Genomic DNA, 21027 nt, shown 5'->3' with positions numbered 1-21027 from the left:
TATTTCAAGGCATCAACCAACTATTAATAATCACTGAAAACCCACTTATGTTGATTATTATATGGCCAATAACCACATTTAATATTCAAAGTCCAAAGGATTTCTTGTCAAGAACTTTATTTGGAATTCTAGAGGACTAGGCCACAACATATGAAATGCCTGGTTCTGCTTCTCAGCAAGTTTTCAAAGTTGTGGCTTTTATTATTACTGTACTGAAGGTTGCTGTGCCTGATTCTTTCTTACCTATCTGTTTCCTACTAATATGTATAGCAAAGAAGGAAGAAATAAAGATACAGGGAATTTCTGAAGTGGAGGTATGGAAAGTTACAAAAACCTCTGCTTGGACACCTACTGGTTTCTGACCTATATTGTAAAAGGCAAGTCAGCTAGAATCTAACCCAAAGGTGCTAATGGAAAATCAGGAGAAAATAAACTTATTTTGTATTTTTCAAAATCTGTACATTTATAGTGTACATCAAAAGTTTTGCCAGGGCTAACAGAGGCGGGGGAGGTGGGGAGAGTTTTACTATACATAGGTGTGTGAAAACCTAAACAAGAGATTTTCTAAATGCCTACCCAGTGCTGCAAGCCAGCAGAATGAAAATGTTATCACCTTTTTAAATGCTTATCTCAGGGAAACTTCTATAGTAACAGAGATGGATGAAAACAGCTTCTACCATTAGAAATGTATGTTGTCTTTTTTTTTTTTTTTTAAGAGGAAAAAGCTAAGGCTGATAGTAGCCTTGCTGATAAACTAACATTATGAGTACATCAAAGGATTCTGCTGTTAAAATTGTGCATTTTCCTTTCCCAAGGCACACTGTCATTTCTGACAGAGACAGCTTACCCATTCCTGTAGCTATAAATCATGAAAATACATTCACATTTATTGGATGAATAAAACATCTATTTTTTAAACAATAAATTAAAATATGACTTTACCAATTTTTACATAATTCTAGGAAAGTTTCTGGTAGTGGCCAAAAGAAAACCCTAAGGTTTTAAGCAGGTATGGAGAACAGCCTGGCATTTAGTTCCTATGCTCATATTTCTTAAAGTGTGATCCTCAGATTCTGTGCCTCAGAATAATCTGGATGTTTGTTAAAATGTAGATTCCTGGCCCTATATCAAATCTACAAATCTCTGGGTTAAGTTTGTGAGGTGAGACCTGGGTATCTGCACTTTTAACCGGCTCCTTGATTGTTGAGTTGGGAAACCACTGATTAGAGAATAGCACAAAGTTCTTTTTACCTAAGGAGGGTTCTAATAGGAGGAAGTTTTCTTTGTAAACTCCTTCCATTCAATTAGTTGATTAGATAGAAAACTGTCTGTCACCCTAGATTCTGGAAGGCACAGAGTCTACTAGGCCTGGTATAATTGAGTGTGTCCAAAGGACAATTGTAACACATTCATGATAGTTGGGGGCCACAGTGAGTCTCTAGCTCAGACAGCTCCCTCTTTCTTTCTTTCCTCAGGGTACTGGGAAATACCAATGTGATACTGTTCATTAACCACTGCGTTTATATTAATAGTCCTACATATGTTCTGATAGCTAAAAATGCTTATGTCTTCAGAAATGACCCATTTTAATGAATTTAATGAAAAGAGATTCAGGAAATATGGTAGGTTAGTAGCCGGAATTTTTGTATTGGGGCCTTTTGATTCCCCTATATTTTGGGGGTCATAAAATAACATTAAGCAAGTTACATTGTTCTATTTATGTTAAGAATCAGCCCACCTCTGGGTATTCACATGTTGGAAAACTAAGAAAGAATTAAAAAAAAATTTTTTTACAGAAGATCCATGAACATTTTCTATAAAATTAGTAATAACAATAATCATAATGACAATAATAATAAAAGAAGTCTGCTAACAAAGCCTCTGGCATCTTGAATTGTGACTGTGAGCAAGTTAGGTAACTTGCATCTTTGATCTTTTTTATTTTTGTTTTTAAGTTTTTTTTTTTTAAAGATTTTATTTATTTTTCAACAGAGAGAGAGAGACAGCGAGAGAGGGAACACAAGCAGGGGGAGTGGGAGAGGGAGAAGTAGGCTTCCTGCTGAGCAGGAAGCCCGATGTGGGACTTGATCCCAGGACCCTGGGATCATGACCTGAGCCGAAGGCAAATGCTCAACAACTGAGCCACCCAGGCGCCCTGTTTTTAAGTTTTTATTTAAGTAATCTCTACACCCACATGGGGCTCAAACTCACGCTCCTAAGATCAAGAGTTGCATACTCTTCCAACTGAGCCAGACAGGCGCCCTGAGTTTTGAGTCTTAATTTTCCCCATCTGTAAACTGGGAATCATATTGCACATAGTAGTTGAGAGGATTAAGCAGATATTACCTGACAAATCCCTAATATTGAGTAAGGACTCAATCCAGGTTTGCTGTTATAGTGATTATTATATGAAACAGAATGATGTCAATTGCCAGCATGACTGTAATTAGCATGATTTTGAGGAAAAATAGGAGCCAGTCAAGGAAACAGAGGAGGAAGAGCCAATGACAAGGAAGAAAAGCCTAGAGAAGAAAATGTTTCAGGAAGGAGAGTATCAAATGCTGCTGAGAGGTCAAATTAGGTAGATGGGAGAATGAACAGTGAATAACTGTCTGGGTGGGTGAGATGGAGGCCAGTGGTGACTCTGATAACAAGTGGCATGGTGGGAACCAAGGCTTGACTGGAATGAATTTAGGAGAGATTATGGAGATGAGAAGGTGTAGAGAACAAAAATAGGCAACTCTGGAATTTGTTTTGCTGCAAAGGAGAGCAGAGAGCCACTCGAAATAGGGAGAAGGGGACTTAGGGTCATGGGAGAGATTTATTTCTTAAGACAGATGATTATAAAACAAAAAAATAGTAGTGACAGAAAAACTAGTGTGAAGAGAGGATTGCTGGAAATTGCTGGAACTCATCATAAATAAGGACAGTTACTTCTTCCACAGAGATGGCAGGCATGATAGACCATGTGGATAGCCTGGTGAGTTTGGTGATGGGAAGATGAGGTTCTTTTCTTTTCTTTCTTTTTTTTTTTTTGAGAGAGAGAGTGGGGAGGGGCAAAGGGAGAGAGAATCTTAAGCAGGCTCCATGCTGATCTCAAGACCCCGAGATCATGATCTGAGCTGAAATCAAGAGTCGGATGCTTAACCGACTGAGCCACTCAGGTGCCCCAAGGTGGTTCTCTTTTGACTGCTTTGTTATGCTACCTTCAGGTAAACCCATTAAAAATTAATTTGGTTTACAACAGGGTTTTTAAATGTATTTATTTTTATTTATTTATTTTTAAAGTATTAATTAATTAATTAATTATTTTGAGAGAGAGAGAGTGCCTGAGTGGAGTAGGGGGCAGAGGGAGAGAATATCCAAGAAGACTCCCGCTGAGTGCAGAGCCCTACGTGACGCAGGGTTCCATTTCACAAACCATGAGATCAGGACCTGAGCCGAAACCAAGTCGGACGCTTAACTGACTGAGCCACCCAGGCGCCCCTACAATGGTTTTTAAATAGAAAATTCTTCTGTGAGAACTGATAAAATCATTAGACATCCTACATTAGTATGAATATATTTAATTGGCTAGCCTTCAACTAATAGTAAAGACCAGTAACCCTGAAGAAATGAGACCCTAGGGATTTAAAGATGGCTACAGAAAGTTCAGAGCAAAATGAGGAAAATATGTTCTGAGTCAAACATTTGGCTTGCAAACAAACTTTTGGAATACAACCAACTTTTAAGCTTGTGATTGCCTGTATCACATTAGAACCAAGGGAAAAACTTGCTAATTTAGTGCAGGCTGGTGAGCTGAATAAATTACTGTAAGTGATTCTACATTTGGCTTCTTGTTAATCTAAGTAAATTAGTCTGTGTAATCAGAATGAAGCCCAATACTAAATGTCGTACTGTGGTTTATGTATTCATTCAGGCAATACTGCAAACTGTTTTAAAGTGTAGGAAAACACAGAACAAGGAGCCTACAATTTCTGTTGAAATTTCAAATACAGATATTCCATTTTACAAGGAAATCTGCTTCCAGGAAACTGCTAAGGGGACTTATAGTCAGGTAAGATTCAGGAATACTGGGTTGGTGAACTGTGGACTATTTTCTTCTGAGTGCCTAGCAAAAAAACTTCCTGGGAACTCAGTTAATATTTGATAAATAAATAAATACATAATCACATGAACAGAAACCAAAATTATTGCAAGTTATTCTGAAATTATTTGGCTTCCAATGACTTTAAAAAAAAAATATTTTATGTATTTATCTCAGACGAAGAGTCAGCACGAGTGGGGGAGAGGGGCAGAGGGAGAAGGAGAAGCAGACTCCCGGCTGAGCAGGGAGCCCAACGTGTGGCTATTTCCGAAGACCCCAGGATCATGACCTGAGCCAGAGGCAGATGCTCAACTGACTGAGCCATCCAGGTGCCCGGGCTTCAGATGACTTTAAGTCATTTCCTCAAATTGAATACATATACTCAAAGTACAACTATGTGCCATCACTAAGGAATTCAAAAGACTGTGCCTGAGTCTTGGGAGGCAAACCCCAAAGGGGAGTTCTGAACATATTTTGCCAAATGACACCATGTTTGGAACAGGTGTAATCTCCCAAGTCAGTATTCTGAAGAGGCTGACCCTTGCTTTGATGTGTGTTTTGGTGGGCTTGTAAAAAAACATAACATTACTTTTGGAGTCAAATATTGTATAGATTTCTCTAGCTCTAAATATATAGCAGTGACATTTATGATACAGATTAGCAACGTTCTGTCATCTTAGGGAGTCTTAGGAAGCTCAGAATTAACATTCAAAATTAATTTTTCTAATTTCAGAAGTTGAAGTTAGGTGTTCTAGAAAGTAGAGCAACTATGCTCAAACAAATGCCTTGAGAAGAGGCAGCCTCATTGAGATGCCATGATCAATTCCAAATGTGACTTTTCTAAAGGGAAGTACTCATTTATATGTGTTTCTTCTGGAGCAATTTGCTTAGCAAAGAACTCAACTTCACAAATGAACAGTCTTATTTGATAATGCCATCTCCACCCTGGGAGTTCCATGAAGTCTTACAAATTCTTGAAGGAATGGATGACAACAAGGCATGTTTTGCCCCTACATTCCCACATTCTAGTAAACTGAAGTAGGGAGAAATTCATCTGTGAGTTTAACTCGGACTACTGATACTATATCAGTATCAGTTTACCAGGTAGACTGCACTTAGAGATATTAAATAACAAAATAATATTTAAAAACTTTCTTAGCATGTATTTCCCACATACGTGATTTAAATGATCAATAAAGTATAAAGTAGGCATCTTTCTGGTTAATTTAAGTATATAACCCATTTACAGGATTTAAATATTTGCACAACTTACATGAACATGCCCTCTGGGGTCACTCGTCCAGCTTGAATTAAATAGGCTCCAAATCGAAACCCCACTGCATAGGCAAAATATACAAAAGCATGGCTGAATGCGTAACAGCTTCCAAAGATCTGTGCTTTCTTCAAGGTATTTCTGAAATGCACAAAATTTACTAAGTAATGGGGCATAAGGTATAGCAAGTTCATTTTAATAAATGTAGAGTAATGAATACAGAAGACTAGACATGTTATTTAAGGGATATATAAGTTATACACAAAATATATGAGTTTTTAAAAATGAGAATTATTATATAGAAAACAGACAATATAATGATTCTATAGTTCTATACTCTATAGTTCATTGTAACAAAGTTGCCTCTGTCTACTTTCAAATGAATGGACAAGGTCTGTGAATGAACAGCTAATGAAAGGGGTAAAGAGATTTGGTTTTGAAGTATTTAGAAATATTTTCTATCATAACCTTTCACTAGCACAATAAGTAGTGGAAATTAAAGGGTGGTACCAACCACAAGCATGAGTGTAAAAGAGTATAAAGCTATTTCTCTGATAAAGTAATACAAATAGTATCACTAAGTAAATGTGATAAGGAGGACTAGTTTAAAATTAAAAGGAGTGATAACATTTGTCATATATACATTCATTTTAAAATGTGAACTATTTTAGAAATTCAACATAAAGGGCTGAGCCATCTTATTTTCTTTCTTGAATATGTTATTTTCCTCAATTTTGTTTCAGGAAAATAATAAAAATGTGGAGTTAGTAGTAGTTCATAGCAACATGGGAGGACTAAAATATTCTACCTGTGCTTGTTCTCAATTGCTTTTTCTAGTCTCCTCTTGGTGAAGTCATATGAAAAATTATGATATACCATTATTAGGAAAGATTCCAGAGCAAATGAATTGGTAGGCAAACCACTGTTGTCATCCAGGAAGACTGCCTTTACAGGGACAACTATAGTTAATGAAGTCAGTATGAATCTACAATCACCTGTGCTGCATCTGAAGTGTCTCCTCATATGCTTGCTCAAAGGCTTTTTCTCTTGTTAATGACACTATAGTCCGAATATTTTCCACAGCTTCAGTTGCTATCTTATAAAATAGGACAATAAAATAAAGAAATGAAATTAGTCATGGATAAACTCTGGTTGTGATTTCCAGTCATTTATACTGGGGGCATATTCAGTGTATCATTAAGTCAATAAATTTTCCTGACAAGTTTTCTTAGCTTCTTTTTTTCTTTCCCAAAAACAAGATAGGAAAATAACATTTTAGGATAATAGGCTCAAGAAAAATTTATTTTGAAAAGATTTAGTCCACTGATCTAAATTCAGTCCCCTTGGAGTCTTCACTGAATTTCTATAAAACTGGTTCCAGGGGCGCCTGGGTGGCTCAGTCAGTTAAGTGGCTGCCTTCAGCTCAGATCATGATCCTAGGGTCCTGGGATCAAGCCCCACATCAGGCTCCCTGCTCAGCAGGGAGTCTGCTGCTCCGTCTGCCTCTGAACCTCCTCCCTGCTTGTGCTCTCTCTCTCTCTGTTTCAAATAAATAAATAAATAAATAAATAAATAATAAATAAAAAGATTTAAACTGGTTCCATAGGCAGAGAGATCATACATAAGCATTATGTTCATATGTAATTATGCAAAGAAATCATGAGATAATTCAAGAAGACAGTAGACAGAATCAAATAATTGATTCTGGCACAAAAATGCAAATACCAACCAAAAAACCTCAGGAACACTGCAGTAAAGTAATATGGGTAAGGCTATTAAATGCTATATAAGTTATAGCCATTTCTCATTTTGATGTCTGCGAACTTAAAAAGGTATTTAATTTAAATATAATTAATGCCTTTCTTTCTTTTTTTCTTTCTCTCTTTCCTTCTTTCTTGCTTTCTTTTTTTCTTTTGGAGACAGAGAGACAGCACACATGAGCACGGGGCGGGGCAAAGGGAGAGGGAGAGAGAATCCTCAAGCAGACTCCCTGCTGAGTGCAGAGCCTAACTTGGGACTCAAATCTCAGGACCCTAAGATCATGACCTGAGCTGAAATCAAGAGTTGGCCACTTAACCGACTGAGCCACCCAGATGCCCCAATTCTTTTCCATATTTCTATAATTTTTGAAAAGAAGGAATAATCACATGAGAACCAAAATGGAGGAAACTTTTGGCTTAGAATAACTTGTTGGACATGAGAACACATGTTGACTTGAAAGAGAAACTTCCTGCTTTCGCATTCTATTTCCATAATGGCAGAGTAGACTGTGGGACAGAGGAAGACCTAGGTGGTCACCCAGTGTTATTTAAAGAATAACTGGATTATAGGAGAGAACCAGATTTCTGGATGGTGGGCAGGACACAGGGGTTCTGCTCTCAATTTTGACTTTGAGTTGTTCTAAATTCTCATTAATTTCAGAATAAGTTCAAAGTAACCTTCATTTGTAACATATACTGTAGTATGCAAGAAAAATGGATAAAAATGCTGAAGGCTTGAGGGAAAAAATGAGCAAAAAAATCTTTGTGATCATTTTTCACAATGGAGAAAGGAGTAATATCATTATAGAATCCTAGAAAATAATCTTCTTGGGATGCCTGGGTGGCTCAGTTGGTTAAGTGACTGCCTTCAACTCGGGTCATGATCCCAGGGTCCTAGGATCGAGCCCTGCATCGGGCTCCCTGCTCACCGGGGAGCCTGCTTCTCCCTCTGCCTGCTGCTCCCCCTGCTTGTGCTCTGTATCACTCTGGCAAATAAAATTAAATCTTAAGGAAAAAAAAACAACCCACTTCTTTAAAAAATAAAAGAAAGGAAATAGTCTTCTGTAAAAAAACAAAAAACTAATACAGCTATTTTAAGCCTGAAAAGTAAAACATTTGATGCTTTGTCCAAATCTACACATGCAACTGAAGAAGGACCAATATGTTTTATTGGTTCCTATTCTAAGTTTTGGTGTTTGGTAAAAAGATTAAAAACTACTGAGAAAGACACAGACTGTTTGTTTATTAGAGTTATTGATTGTATAGTCTGGGGTTATTCAAATAATCCAAAAAGGAAAAATTGAAGGACACATATACAATTAAAGCTCATGATATAAAAATTAAGAGGAGTAAAATATAATTAATTAGGGCCCCTATAATTTGGAGGTTGTGATAATTTACACCACAGGAGGGCCAAACAACTTTTCACTGTCTCTGAGGCAAAATATGCTAAAATAGTTCAGTCTGTACTGCCCAAGCAGACATTCCAAGGGTCCTTATCTAGTCCAAGGAAGGTGGAAATGTCCAAGGGTCACACAAACCAGATTTCAATGAGTCATGTGCTTGGCATCCCAATTCATGAATATTCATGCTACTTATAATGTTCCAACTGTTATTGTCACTGTGATATAGACCATAACTGGTATGAAAATCATTTTCAGATTCAGAGGGTGTTCACCCAAGTGATAAAAGTCATTGAAACTATATAATGAGAGGAGTAGCTTAAAGACCTGTGTATGGATGACTTAGAGAAGACTTGGCATTTACATGATGCAGTTTCCTAAAGGCTGCGATGAGAAACAGGCTTTGGACCTCTACTGAGATGAAAGCCAAGAAGGGTAGAAGGCCACCAACAAATAGACAAACAAACACCACAACCAAAAACTGCCTACCATCCAAAGGCTATTCAAGGGTAGGCAGCCTGAGAAAGTAATGCACTGCTTGCCACTGGGGAGAAAGGATTGGAAAAAGATGGACACTTGACAGGGATGTTGTGCAAGGGATTTCTTCTTTGGGTAAGTGGTTGGATCAAATGACATTTCTTTCAATTCTTAGATGTTATGAAACTACAACACTAATGTCACCTAAACTTCCATTACAATGATTATTTTTATAAATATGATTGTTCCTGAGAAGCATTTTCCCAGTAATTAAAATGTTGTTCATTTTGATCAGTGTAAAGATGGTCCTTGTTTCTAAAACTTTATTTTAGTCACTATCAGTAACAGCAAATTGCCTTATATTCAGTATCTTTTATTTCCTCTACATTTTGAGAAATAAAATAACTAAAATTGTTTAAGAAAATTTAATTATTCAACAATCAGAGAATGTAGAATCATGATGTTAGCCATTTCCCTCATGATATGGTAATATGGCTGGCATTACTGTGTGTCTTTCAGACACTATTCTAAGTGTCTTGCATATAATAATGCTAAGTGTTTTGTGTAATACTTAGAAAAATCTGCAAGTGGTATTATTATTATTCCCATCTTACAGAGGAAGAAATTGAAGTCCAGAAAGGTTGACATAACTTGCTCATATCACACATTTGTTAGTGATGGAGTCTGAAATCTAATTTAGCCAATTTGACTCTAGAGCCTACACTCTAAATCACAAATCCTATTACTATAGCATATCTACACCCCATCCTAAACTAGTCTGATGCATTTCAATACATATACACCACTTTATAGATAACCTAAGAAAGGAAGTTAGCATCTGTAAAAATGGGAACTCTCATTGTTTTTCTCTTAAAATGTTATGATGGTAACAATCTTCATTTTACCTTCCCAGCATGCTTAAGTTCCTGCTTATCCTTGTTGGCAAATCCAGTCATAGCTGTGGTTTCAATCATTCCTGTCAGAGCAAGTACTGGAGCAATACTCAGAATCAAGAGTGTCATCTCCCATCCATATATGAAGGAAATGATAATTGACAGTCCCATGTTAGTTGCATTTTGTGTTAAGACACCAACCCTTGAACCTGTTGCCTATAATAAGACAGATTTTGGGGAAAAAAAGTCAATTAATTTTAAATTTACAAGAATTCCTATTATAGTTTCTTACAAAACAAGGCAGGCTTTCTTTTATAGGATTTATACTTACATTTTTACCTTGAACTTGTACTTAGAAATTAAATAATACCCATACTTTAAAAACTGTCCTCTACTAAGGAGTCATTATGCTTTGTCTACCTTATTTATTTTTTAAAAGATTATTTATTTGACAGAGAGAGAAAGAGAGAGCACACAAGCAGGGGGAGCGGCAGAGGGAGAAGCAAGCTCCCTGCTGAGCAGGGAGCCCAATGCGATACGGGGCTGGATCCCAAGACTCTGGGATCATGACCTTAGTCGAAGGCAGACACTTAATGGACTGAGCCACCCAGGCGCCCTGCTTTGTCTATCTATGTTGGATGTTGTCCTTTGACATGTCCTTATCATTCTCTGAATATGTCCTTACTTTCTGACACAAAAAGAGTCTGCAGGCTCTACCCCTGGAATCTATCATTTCTCTAAGGAGTCCTGGTTCCTTTTGGTGGATAATGTTATTTAGAAATCCAATATATGGTGTTAGTTGTGCTCATTATTAATAGCACATCAGTGGACAGAACTGGGGAGTGTGTGTGTGTGTGTGTGCGCGCGCGCGCGTGTGTATGGGTGTAGATGCAGGCACAAACTGAAATCTGTATTTCTCTATTTATATGAATCATGAATTCACATCGATACCTCCAATTACAATCCAGCACCATGAAGTTATTTTCAATTTTCTTCCTTCTTATATTTGTTATCCCCTTCTGCAACAGTGAGAAACTTCATTCCCATTTTCTTTAATTGATTTATGTGATCAAACTCTCTGTATGTAACCAATCTGATATCACGGCCCCTGCTTCTCCTCGGCATGGATACACTTCTCCCTCTGCTCTGGCTTGGCTTTCCCACATGAGGCTGCCAGCACACATGGATGAGCAACTCACCATACGTGGGCTCCAAAACCCAACAGTCCCCTTTCTTCTACACTGATAGAGGGGCTGGCACTCTTAGTCACTATACCGTAGTAGTGAATTGAATGATTGATACTATTCATTAAGGTATATACTTTGGATATCGTATCTTGTATTCCATTTTCTGCATTTTATTTGGTTTCACTGAGCAGAGGTTTAAAGGAGCATTATCAAGATATATTGAAAAGGAGTTGGAAACATCATGGTATAAGGTAACTTAAAAGAAATTCTGAAAAGAATCCCAAATAAGTAGAAATATCTTTATAACTATTTTATGAGAACTATATATCTTATGAATCAACTTTCAGTGGGACACATAAGTAATAAACTGAAATGTTGAATTCCTTTAGTGCTCAGATGAAAAAACGAGACTCCGTTTACCTAGAAAAATAGCTATAATCAACAACAATATCAATTCACATTTTAAAAGATTTGTTATGATCCTGAAAATATGACCATTGGAAAAGGTTTAGATAATGTTAAAATTTACATCCTTCCAGACAAATACACATACACAGTCAGGTTAGGATTATTGTGTATAGGTAGCTTTGTATCCTGCTTTTATCCCTCTACATTATACTGCAAGCTTTTAACCTGGGTGATTAAATAGTCTTCAGAAAATATTTAGGGGGCGCCTGTGTGGCTCAGTCGTTAAGCGTCTGCCTTCGGCTCAGGTCATGGTCCCAGAGTCCTGGGATCGAGCCTGATGTCGGCGGGAAGCCTGCTTCTCCCTCTCGCACTCCCCCTGCTTGTGTTCCCTCTCTCGCTGTGTCTCTGTCAAATAAATAAATAAAATCTTAAAAAAAAAATTTAGATTGCTTCCAACTTTTCACTATTAAAAATAAAGATGTAATGAGCATTTCTGTGCAAAATCTTCATGCTCATCTTTTATTTCCTAATGTTAAATACCTAGACTAGAGTTATATGTTAAAGGGTATATACTGTTACATTCTTGATAGATATTATCAAACTGCTTCTCTAGAAGATTATATCACATTTCACTAAAGTACCCTCAAATTAGTATCATCATTAAAAAAGCAACAATAGGGCACTTAGGTGGCTCAGTCTGTTAAACGTCTGCCTTTGACAAAGGTCATAATCCTGGGGTCCTGGGATCAAATCCTGCATATCGGGCTCCCTGCTCAGCAGGGAGTCTGCTTCTCCCTTTACCCTTCCCCCCCCCCCCGCTTGTGATCTCTCTCACACACATTCTCTCTCTCAAATAAATAAGTAAAATAAAAAAAATAATAACAACAACAAAAAGCCCTGTGTCCCCCAAGGCTCTGCCTTTTTCCTAAAATATTTTTCTGGCTTCAGCTTCAAGACTCATTTGGTAATCTGCTATTTCCCTATTTCTCACTAAAAGAAAATTCCAAAAAAGTAAAAACAAGTAATAAGAGCAAACACCAAACAAACCATTAAATAATGAAAACTAAGACAGGTAAACTATTTTAAGCGTCTTAGGGTATTATACACTAATTCTAAGACCTGTGAGGCTGAAATAGGACTGTCATTTGCCACTTAATGCTGACTTACACTCTGACTCTTGAGATTTGAAGGATGATGCTGGAGAAACATGATATTGTATGTTATGGGATGAATTGTGTCTTTAACCCCAAATTCATATGTTGTGGTCCTGACTGCCGGTTCCTCAGAATGTCACTATATTTGGAAATGAGGTCTTTAAGGAGGTAATTAAGTTAAAATGAGGTCTCGAATGTGAGCCCTACTCCAATGTAAGTTATGGAAATTTGAATGGAGACATGTGCTCATGCATGGGAAAGACCATATGAGGACACAGCTAGAATACAGCTGTCTATAAGTCAAGCACAGAGGACCCCAAATGAAACCAATCCTGCTGACACCTTGATCTTGGGCTTCAAACAATCAGAACTGCGAGGAAATAAATTACTGTTGTATAAGCCACCCAGTCTGTGGTACTTTATAATGGCAGCCCTAGCAAATGAATATACTTACTTATTCCTCTCCTCCCACCCCCTGCCTTTTGGTGATGGTGGTAGGATAAGAAGAATCTAAATATATTTTTCCTGTTCCAGGAAGAATTAACAGAAAATAATAGACATCTGGCTTTGAAAAATACAACAAGAACTAAAGGAAAACAGAAAATAGCCTTAAAGACCTAGAGGAGAGTGTACCTCTGGAAAGAATTTAGGATTAGAATCACAGGAATTTTTTTTTAGGATTTTATTTATTTATTTGACAGAGAGAGAGAGAGAGAGAGCACAAGCAGGGGGAGTGGCAGGCAAAGGGAGAAGCAGGCTCCCTACTGAGTAAGGAGCCCAATGTAGGGCTTGATCCCAGGACCCTGGGATCATTACCTGAGCCGAAGGCAGACGCTTAACCGACTGAGCCACCCAGATGCCTTGGAATCACAGGAAATTTAAACTTCCTTAGATTCTTTGGCAACATGCACGAAGATACAAGTTTTTCTTGGAAATTAAGAGCAGAAAGTCATGATTAAATAATTATTTAGATAACAATTTATGGATTATTACTATGTCTATGGCAATTTGCTAAATGCAGATAATACAACTTTTTTTTTAAAAAGATTTTATTTATTTTATAGAGAGAGAGCGGGAGGGGGATGCGGTGGAGTGAGAGGGAGAGAGTATCAAGCAGACTCCCTGCTGAGCAGGGAGCCCAATGCTGGGCTCAGTTTCACAACCCTGAGATCACGACCTGAGCTGAAACCAAAAGTTGGCTGCTTAACAAACTGTGCCACCTGAGCACCCTGAGAATACAAATTTCATAAGACAATTATAATGTACAAAGAGGAATGGTTAGTATAAGAAAAAAAAGGGAAGAAAACTCAGAATGCAATTGTAGAAATAAAATAAAATTCCATATGATAAGATTTCTGCTTCTGGGATAACAAGAAATGGATTTATCCTGTCATATGAAACAAGGGCAGAGATGGGAAACAAACAAGGTGAGCCCAATGACTGCTCCAGTTTGGCCCTTGAAAGAGCGTCCAGGCTGGAGTGTAGGGTGAGCAAACTGAGACAGAGCCCAACAGACTCCCTAAATTAAGTAGACAAAACTGAGAATCTGGGCCAGCTAAGGAACCTAGAGTTCACAGCACAGAACACCAGAGAAGAGAGAGGCACACAGAAAGAGAAATCTGGATATCTGCAGAGGGTCCTCTTTGAATATCAGCTGAGAGTCTTGTGTGAGGGCTGGGAATAGTGCTCAGTCACACCTGCCAGACTGGAAAACCTCATGCCCTCATGCCCTCAGGGCATTGGGTAGAGTATATAAGGGTCTTTCCTCAGTAGTAGGCTCTAATCCTGCCTAACAAACCTTAAAATTAAGACGCAAAGGATTGAACTGTTCCCAGGTAACTTAACTGAATCCCAGAACAAAACAAGAACATTTATAGAAATACAAAAATATCCAGCACCCAAAAATGTTATATTCTCAATGTGTGACATCTAGTCAAAATTTATTAGATATATAAAAAAGCAAAACAGGACCCATGATGGCATAAAAATCAATCAATTGAAACTGACCCAGAACTGACACAAATGTTAGACTTAGTAGGTAATGACAATAAAAGTTATCACTGGATAACATATATTCAAAAAGTTAAGAGATAAGGAACATATAAAGAAGACCCACATCAAAATTTTACAAATGCAAATTTAAGTGTCCATAAAGTTTTACTGGAGCATAGTCATGCCCCTTTTTTTACCTATTGTGAGTGGCTGTCTTAGAATTATAATGATAGAGTTGAGTAGTTGCTAGAGTAACCATATGTGCTACTGTCCTCACTTTGTACTGCTTCTCAGTGTGCTACAAATCTGTGATGCAATTATAATTTGACAGCATGTTTAGTGCCACATGAATTGCTGTACTATGACATTTTATCTTAGTTTTAAAAATTACCATTTATATCCATCATCTAAAAATAAGAAAGGAAGAGAAAAGTAGACCTTGAATGTCCTGCTTTTAAGGCATAGTGGACTGTGGATTACTTTTTCTGATCAGATGCCATGGTGTTGTGTTTATTATGACACTCTATAGTACTACCAAATATACAAAATATGTCAACATTTCCAGACTAAGCACTCATCACAATATTCTTAATTTACAGGAAAGCAACATTCAGAAGACTCAGAAAATTTAAAATGGAATATCTCATTTTAGTAGAATTTCTTCATAAAACTAAAAAGTGAAGATGAAGCTGAAACCAAAGTAAGTTTCTGAGTGGCTCATTCATTAGCTAAGCAAAGAAAATCATTTACGAAGAATGAGTTAACTAAATCATTTGTTTAACTGCAGCAGTGGAAGAAATGTGTTCAGCTACCATAAACCTGTATCAGACGATTAGCCCTTAGGTGAGAACAGTTGCTCAAAAAGTTGACAACACTGCAGCATCACCAATAGTTAATCAAAAACCAGGTATATTTTTTTGAATAGTTTTCCCTGGCTCTTGATGGATTGACATATGTTACTGATACTGCTCAGTTGCTGGTTTTTGAGGAGCCAATGCTGAGTCTGAAGTGACTAAAAAATTTGCTGCTCTAAATGGTTTGTGTGGATCAACTATAGGTGATAATATTTTCTAAGAAGTTAAATGAAAAGGAAGTCAGTATAACCTGAAGCGGAATCTGCTAAGATATATTACAACTAATGGTGATAAAAATATTTGTGGAGTAGAAAAAAAGGCTTACTTGGACAAATCTACAAAGTTTGTGAAAATGTAAGATGTTTAGAGCCTTGGTCTATTCCCTGTATTACTTATCAACAAGTATTTTGTGGAAAATAATTTATCACACATTATTGGACCAGTATAGTCAATGATGAAGTTCATTTGGTCTTACAGACTTAACCATCTTTATTTCTATTTCTGTCAAAATTGGAAGCTGAATATCTTGACTTGTCTTACCACACAACAGTTTGAGGGTTTAGTAGTGATAGTTTCACTGCAATATTCTGAGTTCAGGGCTGAGACTAAAATTTTCCTTTACAAAAAGAATCAGCTTTAACCACTATCACTCCGGATATTAGCTTTTGCTTAGACTTGATAATGTTTCTTTCTTTTTTTTTTTTTTTTAAGATTTTATTCATTTATTTGACAGAGAGAGACAGAGTGAGAGAGGGAACACAAGCAGGGGGAGGGGAGAGGGAGAAGCAGGCTCCCCGCAGAGCAGGGAGCCTGATGCGGGGCTCGATCCCAGGACACTGGGATCATGACCTGAGCCGAAGGCAGACGCTTAACGACTGAGCCACCCATGTGCCCCTTGATAATGTTTCTTAATGAATTAAAATGGTAAGGCAAAACAGCAATTATATGCCAACCTTATACTGTGGTAGAGTCATTTTGATGATGACTAACATTGTTTGAATCACAAGTAATATCAAACTGTTTTATACACTTCCCATGTCAAAAAGTTCAATCAGGAAATGAGGTCACCCCTGTCCAAGTAATGATATCCTAGCTCTGGCTAGAATCCAATCAATTTATCTGGCTCTTGGAATTAAATGAAATTTTTATGATTTCTTGGGACAATATAATTATAGTTCTGATGAGAAGAATTCTTGGAACCAACATTGTATCTGTCAGTGGTATATATCAAGTGTACATTATGGCAAGAATAACACACTTTCTTGTGGACAAAAATGAGGTATCACTTCTGGGTGATGAAAAGGGGTTGCTAGAATATACAGAAATAATACTTTATAGTTTTGTGGAACCTAGTTTTCCAAAGAATCTAAAATGGCTTTGTACCCTTAATAACACTATATATTACATAGAAAATAGTCTGTTGACAGATGTATGGCAATAAGCCATTACTTTGGGCTCAAATAATATCAGTTAAATTGGTTGTATTCAATCAAGTATTTCAGGAATCATGTTGTTCTATGACTTTATTTCACTAACATGTTTTTCTCATGACTCTCAAAGTACCACAGTTTCTAAAAACGGCTAAGGGTGTATATATTTTTTGGCCATTAGTAAAGGTTTCAAAGTTTCAAAGTAATTTTTAGGTTTCAAAGTAATATTTATTATTATTAGGGAGCTATTTTATGAACATTTACATTTGATAAAATAAAATTTAACTGAAATTGCATGATGAAGAAATTGAGATGGAATATGTCTTAAGTTGAAAAGATAGGAAATATGACCCCAAATTATTATTTCTTAATTCATCTCTAGTGTGTTTTTGTGAGAAAATAAATAGTGGACAAATAGGATTTGTAAATAATTCTTCCTTCAGTAGAAAGAGCATTCATTCAAGTTAGATATGAATCTGCCTTTATATTGCAAAGCAAGGGTTTATGTGAATTACATGCCAGTAGACATAGTCTCACTTTTGGAAAACTTCTTTGCTTGTCTTGCTTTTGAAATTCGACAGCTTTAAAATCTCCCATCAGTATTTCAACCATTTAATTTTTAGCTATTACTTTTCATTCAATGAAAATGATCTGACTTGCCCAGAAATTATTATGAGACCAACAATTACAAATTGCAACAAGAAACTTTCCAGTGATCAAATGGTATTAGCCAGATGCTTGTAAGTAATCAGGCTGACAAATATTTTCATTAATTTTTCTCAATGACAGACAACATTATTTGTTAAAAACAACTAATAAATGTAAGGAGAGTAATGTTGGTCTTTCAGTTCTAATTTGTTTTTTTGGCTGAAGTAAATACTTGATAAAAGAGAAGATGTCATACATGTCTAACATAGCTGCTAGTAGGAATGCCTATTTCACTGGAATTTTAAAAAATTTGAATGATAGGTAGTAAGAGAAAAAAATTTCTTTACAGCATGGTAAAGAAAAAAGTACATCAAAAACTTATGATGTATTATATGCTGGCTAACTGAACATAAAAAAAAAGTAGCAAATTTTATGGAATGGGGATTCAACTGGAATTATAGGGATATTTTTCCCTAAGGGAGTGAACCCTGTCATTCCTAAACACAGAAATTGTCGTTCAGATAATTCTATTGTGCTATGGAAGATTAATGCTATGCTCATTACTTGACTGTTAAGTGAAATTTTATCCATCATTTTTTCCCACTTATGCCAGTAAAATTGATCTTCTCAGCCCTATTTTAAAATTTAAATTCTGTCTAATAAATTTAGAACCTTGCCTTCCAAATAATGAAAAGGAGTTCCAGGAAGAAATGAAGATGATGCCACTTTTCCCCTTGAGCTTCTTCTACATCATAAAATTAGTTTTGCAAGCCATTATGGCTGCTTGTGGATATTCACAAATGTAACCAACTTGTTCTATTTTGTGGTAAGACAAATCTATCCTTGGAAGGAAAAACTACACTTTCTTCTTTTATTAAAACTTCTAAATTATGTGTATGTTTTCATTTGGCTACGTTTTCTTGTCTTACTATTCAATTCTTAGCTCTTTAACTCATTCTTGGTATCTTCTTTAGTCCTTTGGTTATCCTCTTATATGTGCTAAATCTTTTTTCCCCCTTTTTTATTATTTTTTATGTGACTATATATTTGACATATAAGGTTACATTAATTTCAGGTATACATTGTAGTGATTCAATAATATCTTTTTTTTTTGTTGTTAAAAATATCCAGAACTGAAAGACTTCCTTATATCTTTCATTGAGAGCTTCCAGTTAGCTCTGAGACTTACCTGGTCTCCTTAAGGATGAGGGTCATCTTAGTATAGCTTACAAATATGTACAGATATGTGTATGTGCATACATACACACTACATACATACATCATTTAAGAATAAAAGCAAAAAAAAAAAAACAACCCCCAAGAAAGCAATATACATACTCCTTGGATTTGTGCTATATCTATGGCTAATATTGTTGTCAAGGCTCCCGTGCTGTTTTCCTTATCATCAAACCAGGAAATATCCTAGAGAAAAAGGAGAATTAACATGTGGTTATGAAAAACAAAACAAAACAAAACAAAACAAAGAAACATATGGTTATCAAAAAGATTCTTTTCTGACTTGTGATTCTGTTGTAATAAGTCAGAAGGCATTTACTTGCCCCCTCACTCACAGGTATTTAGTTCTTATAAATACTATGGATCAAATGACTTTTGTTTCTTACTTCACAAAGATTCATACTTAGATACAAAATGAAGAACGTAAGCCCAATAGCTTGGAACCATCACCAATGCTACAATATTGTACAATAATCAACATCAAAAATGGTCATTTTGAACCACCAAGGAAGTTGTAATTTTACTCCACAAGTAATTTGTGAAGAGCAGACTATTAAAAAAGTTAATGCACAAAATAATTTAGAAATATTTCCAAACAAAAACAAATACTGCTAAAATGTCTGTATTATCCAAAGCAATCTATACATTTAATGCAATCTCTATCAAAATACCACCAACATTTTTCATAGACCAGGAACAAACAATTCTAAAATTTGTATGGAACCACAAAAGACCCCAAATAGCCAAAGCAACCTTGAAAAATAAAAGCAAAGCTGGAGGCATCACAATTCCGGGCTTAAAGCTGTATTACAAGACAATATGGTACTGGCATCAAGACAATATAGTACTGGTACAGAAAGAGACACATAGATCAGTGGGACAGAATAGAAAATCCAGAAATGGACCCGCAACCATATGGTCAACTAATGATCTTCAACAAAGCAGAAAAGAATATCCAATGGAAAGAAGTTTCTTCAACAAATGGTGTTGGAAAAAATGGACAGTGACATGCAGAAGAATGAAATTGAAACACTTTCTTACTCCATATACAAAAATAAATTCAAAATGGATGAAAGGCCTAAATGTGAGACAGGAAAGCATCAAAATCTTAGAGAAGAACACAGGCAACAACCTCTTTGACATTGATTGTAGCAATTTCTTACTAGACACTTCTCTGGAGACAAGGAAAACAAAAGCAAAAATGAATGATTGGGACTTCAGCTTCTGCACAGAGAAGGAAACAATCAACAAATCTAAAAGACAACCTATGGAATGGGAGAAGATATTTGCAAATGACATATCTGATAAAGGGTTAGTATCCAAAATCTATCATGAATTTATCAAACTCAACACCCCGAAAATAAATAATGCAGTCAAGAAATGGGCAGAAGACACTAACAGACATTTTTTCCAAAGAAGACATACAGATGGCTAACAGACACATGAAAAGATGCTCAACATCACTCATTATCAGGGAAATACAAATCAAAACCACAATAAGATACCACCTCACACCTGTCGGAATGGCTAAAATAACAACAAAGGAGACAGCAGATGCTGGCGAGGATGTGGAGAAAGGGGAACCCTCTTACATTGTTGGTGGGAATGCCACTGTGGAAAACATTATGGAGGTTCCTCAAAAAGTTAAAAATAGAATTACCCTATGACCCAGCAATTATACTACTAGGTATTTATCCAAAGAACACAAAAGTACTGATTGTAAGGGGCACATGCACCCTGATGTTTATAGCAGCATTATCAACAATAGCAAATTATGGAAAGAGCCCAAATGTCCATCGACAGATGAACTGATAAAGAAGATGTGGTATATATATACAATGGAATATTACTCAGCCATCAAAAAGAATGAAATATTGCCATTTGCAATGGCGGGGATGGAGCTACAGCGTATTATACTAAGTGAAGTAAGTCAGAGAAAGACAAATACCATATGATTTCACTCATATGGAATTTAAGAAACAAAACATATAAATGTAGGGCGAGGGGAAAAAAAGAGAGAGGGAAGCAAACTGTAAGAGACTCTTAACTATAGAGAACAAACTGAGGGTTGATGGAGGGTGGGGGATGGGCTAAATGGGTGACGGGTATTGGGGAGGGCACTTGTGATCAGCACTGGCTGTTGTAAGTGATTAATCACTAAATTCTACACCTGAAGCCAATTTTACCATATATGTTAACTAACTAGAATTTAAATAAAAACTTGA

General features: G+C 36.4%; 1 protein-coding gene across 1 annotated transcript in view; it reads right to left on the bottom strand.

The window, feature by feature from the left end:
• The window catches only part of ABCB5 (ATP binding cassette subfamily B member 5), a 119497-nt gene that overhangs the window by 18114 nt on the left and 80356 nt on the right, over positions 1-21027 (bottom strand). Inside the window, exons 19-22 of the mRNA XM_036113142.2 lie at positions 18905-18988; positions 9906-10109; positions 6356-6456; positions 5361-5501 (exon numbers count right to left, since the gene is read on the bottom strand). Of these exons, the coding sequence (XP_035969035.2) occupies positions 5361-5501; positions 6356-6456; positions 9906-10109; positions 18905-18988 (530 nt within the window). The remainder of the gene's footprint in view (positions 1-5360; positions 5502-6355; positions 6457-9905; positions 10110-18904; positions 18989-21027) is intronic.

This window comes from Halichoerus grypus, chromosome 12 (genome assembly GCF_964656455.1).
Source record: "Halichoerus grypus chromosome 12, mHalGry1.hap1.1, whole genome shotgun sequence".
In the NCBI taxonomy this organism is placed as follows: Eukaryota; Metazoa; Chordata; class Mammalia; order Carnivora; family Phocidae; genus Halichoerus; species Halichoerus grypus.
This window is presented reverse-complemented; position numbering and strand designations above follow the sequence as displayed.